This window comes from Triticum urartu, chromosome 3 (genome assembly GCF_003073215.2).
Source record: "Triticum urartu cultivar G1812 chromosome 3, Tu2.1, whole genome shotgun sequence".
NCBI lineage: Eukaryota > Viridiplantae > Streptophyta > Magnoliopsida > Poales > Poaceae > Triticum > Triticum urartu.
The window spans coordinates 141,507,194-141,511,004 of record NC_053024.1 but is presented as its reverse complement, the minus strand read 5'-3'; the positions used below and the strand labels follow the sequence as shown (position 1 = coordinate 141,511,004).

At 58.9% G+C, this 3,811-nt stretch overlaps 1 protein-coding gene across 1 annotated transcript; it reads left to right on the top strand.

Annotated features, from left to right (window-relative positions):
* Window positions 1-2,034: 2,034 nt before the first annotated feature.
* Window positions 2,035-3,811, top strand: LOC125543321 (probable membrane-associated kinase regulator 2). The gene is made up of 2 exons (XM_048706631.1): window positions 2,035-3,294; window positions 3,389-3,811. Exons 1-2 carry the CDS (start codon window positions 2,178-2,180, stop codon window positions 3,472-3,474), a joined length of 1,203 nt encoding a protein of 400 aa, XP_048562588.1. The 5' UTR covers window positions 2,035-2,177; the 3' UTR covers window positions 3,475-3,811.

The following is a 3,811-nucleotide window of genomic DNA, read 5'->3' as shown; positions in this document are numbered from 1 at the left end:
CCGAAGAAGAACTATGCATGGTTGGCACCGCGGGAGACCACCGAACGAACAACCTGTTGCATGCCATCGTTGCCATAGGGGCCCCGCCGCCGCAATTCCGACTTCACTGTACCAAAACAACTCGAGGTAATCACACGAACACGACGGAGAAGAGTCGGCTACCGCATCTGGTGTCACGCCTCCGACTTCGCTTGGCATGGCCATTGTTGCCACAGAAGCCTTGACGCCAACAACCACCATCTTCCACTTGTCCCTCTTGCCAATGCCCCGCTCCAAAGACAAAGCCCTCGAGAGGGGATACGATGTCAAGACACCGCCTTCGTCTGATCACATGAATCTAGGTTTCCCCCCGGAGTTGCATCGACCGCCCTGAGCGCGAGGGGTGAGAAAGCAAGACAACGATGCCTCCAAGAAGGTCCACGACACCCACAGGCGTTACCATCGCTAGTCATAGGCCGAAGACCAAGATAGGGTTTTCACCCGAGCTTCCAAACACCACCTCAATGATCCACACCGGTGTTGGCAAGACCATCAAACCAAGGCCAACCCGTCAACAAAGAGACACAGAGCAGCCAGCCGCACCTCGGGAAGGCCACCGGTCGCCAAAACAGCAGCCGTCGTGTCAGATCTGCCCACGGCAGACTAGGAGCAGAGCCATCGGACGTAGCAACCGCTGCCGAGCACCATGCCTGCCAGGGAGCAGGGAGCGCCACCCAAAACTGAATACAAGCACCAATGTCAAATCCAGGTTTCAACTTTGATGAACCGGATATATACCACTGTCCTCCTAACCATACAACTACAGATTAGTTTGCAAGTACGATGGGTTTTGATGCTTTAAGCCCGCTTTCTCCCTTTCCAGCCCGGTTAGAAAAGAACACAACAACAAATGTGTATATTGTTTCTCCGTCTCTCTAGGCTCCCCAGAAACAATCTAGTTTGCTCTTATACGCAAATTAACATCTGACGGCAATTCATTCTCGCCAGCATTTCTGAAGCTCAGAGCGTAGGACGATGCTCCAATTCTCTATTTCCTGGAAGTTCCTGTACCGGCGCAATCGACGGCTATTATGAGCGCGCAGAGGTCATGGTCGCCTACTGTTTCCGGCAGCGGACAGGAAACTGCACAGTGAGATGTGCAGGTCACCAAATCAACTACAGTCCACAGCGGCAGTTTCAACTTTGAGAGCACCGCGTAGAATTGACTAGCTGCCACGCCGAGCCGCGGGTTCTTTCAAGGAAAGAAAAAGGAAAAAGGATTGAAGGAACATCATGATTGCCATGATTCTACAGCAAAAAGAAATGCATTCCTCGGTCATAAGTAAGAAATTATCAGCCGATCGACTGTCTCAGCGCCGGTACTCGCGCTCGCCTGACAGAAGCCCATCGACTTTTATCAGATCAGATTCAGTGTAGCATGCATCTCCTGTGCTGTGCTGTGTGCTCCAAGAGGCAGACAGAGATCATTGTGATCCGTGAGTACGCACGCACGCACAAGGCGTTTGTTTCTCTGAGGAAGAAGAAGAAGCCATCCGAGTCGTCTCCAGGATCGGATGCTTTGATGATGTGCACAAAATCAAGTGACGATTGAATAGATAGGCGTTTTGTCTCTAGTCGGACGGTCGTTGAACTCCGATTAGATAAAGCTAGATTTACCATCCGCAGCACAGCCCAGCCCATCCCGCAGCGAGGAGGAGGACACGAAGCAGTTCATGCCGAGCATGTGCAGCCAAAGCCCACGTCACTCGTGCCATGTGATCCATCGCAGCATAGAAAATCCCAGTGAGAAGTCTGGTCACTCACAGTTTCAGCAAAATAAATTCGAAGAAATCCGGTGGCTACCTATTTCCTCGTTCGATCCTGGCGGCTGATTGGGCGACGAGCGGGCGAGATCACGCGAGACCCGCCCCAGACGGCACACGGACACGGGCCCCGCCGAAACCGTCGGGCCCCACCGCGGCCACTGGCCCCTCGCCTCTGACCGCCTGCCGCTGCTCATGAGCTCATCTATTACCCCAGCGATGCGAGGCAGCGGCGCCACCACCTTGTCCTTCTCCTCCTCCCCGAAAGGTAAAAGCCTCCCCCGAAAGAGTCTTTTTATTTGAGTGTGGAGAGTGAGACAATCAAGAGAAGTAGAGGGGTGAGGGAGTGGAGTGAGCTCGGCCTCTCTGGGCGTGATGGAGTCGTTCAGCCTTCTCAAGTACCTGCGCGGCGGAGCGGTCGCCGGCAACCAGCGCACGGCCGTGCCGGCCACGACCATTGCCGCGTTGGCGTGTGAGGAAGGTGGTGAAGGGGGTGGAAGTGGTGGGGGCGCGGACGTGGTGGAAGACGACGCGGCCTTCTTCGACCTCGAGTTCGCGGTGCCGGGCGACGAGAGCGCCGCGTCGGACGCGGAGGAAGAGAGGGTCGAGTTCAACTTCTCCGTCGCCGGCGATGCCGCGTCCGGCGGCGAGGTGGTGGCCGTGGAGCCGGTGGTGCCGGTCAGTGAGGCTGAGAACGGCGTCGGGAAGGAGGCGGAGCCTGCTGCGACGGCGGAGGCCCCGGCGGCGTCGTTCCTCCGTCCGGCGACCAAGTTCCGCGTGCTTCTGCTTAAGCTGAGGAAGCCGAAGGTCCCCGTTCCGGCGGAGGGCAACGCGGGTGGTGCTGCCGGCGGTTCCCCGGCGCCCAAGACGAACCGCTTCTTGATCAAGTTCCGGGTGGACGACGCGCCGTTTGTGTCGCTCTTCACGCGTGACAACAGCTCTCGCACCTCCGACGCCGGCGCTGGCACCGGCGCGGCCAGGCCGGCGGTGCAGGCACCTCAGCCTTCCGACGCGGTGGCGATCACCGCCGAGGAGCGGCGCTTCGCCAAGGAGGTTATGCTCAAGTACCTGAACAAAATCAAGCCCCTGTACGTCAAGGTCTCCCGCCGCTACGGCGAGCGCCTACGGTTCGCCGGCGCCAGCGAGGGCGAGGAGACGGACGCGGAGCCCGAACCCTCGCCGCCCCCTTCCGCGACACCCTCCCCCGCCCCCTCCCAGCCTCGTGCGGCACCTGCCCCGCCGCCACAGCCCGTCGTCGTCGCGTGCGGCGTGCGCGCTCCGCGCGCCAGCGTGCCGGCCGGCCTGAAGCAGGCGTGCAAGCGCCTCGGCAAGAGCCGCTCCGCGTCCTCCGCCGTGGCGGCCGCGCCGTCGCCGTCGGCCACACCACCGACCCCCGCGCAGCCGCAGCGCCGCGACGACTCGCTGCTGCAGCTGCAGGACGGCATCCAGGGCGCCATTGCGCACTGCAAGCGCTCCTTCAACGCGTCCAAAGGTACCACAAGCCCCACTCATTTCCGTCCCCGCGTCCTGTGACATTCAGGTCCATAGATGATAACATCCCTCTGCTTTCTCTCACAACCCCGTAGGGTCCGAGTCGCCGCTGCTGAGGTCCATGACGGAGCCGAAGGCCGACGGCGCGGCCGACACCAAGGACGGCGTCGACGGCGCGTGAGCCGGGCCGTCCGGACCCCGGAGTGGCGATCGCCGTACTCAATCAAATCTTAGCCTAGATGCTAGTAGCATTTTTAATACTACTATTAGTTGGTACTCGCATCATGATGCCGGATTAAGAAAACGTGCGTGCATACGTGTGCGCTCTACTCTCTTGTCTTAACGTGGCAAAAAGCTTGTCTTTTCGGCCGCGATGAACTCCTAGCGTATCCCCTCGCCGCCGTCTGGATGCAATAATCTGGCGGTGCTAGTACGAGTACTATGCATGTAAAATATTTCCGTGCCCCCAATGTGAAGTCGCTTTTCTAGTAAACTTCTTGCTAGAAGTTGGCATTTCA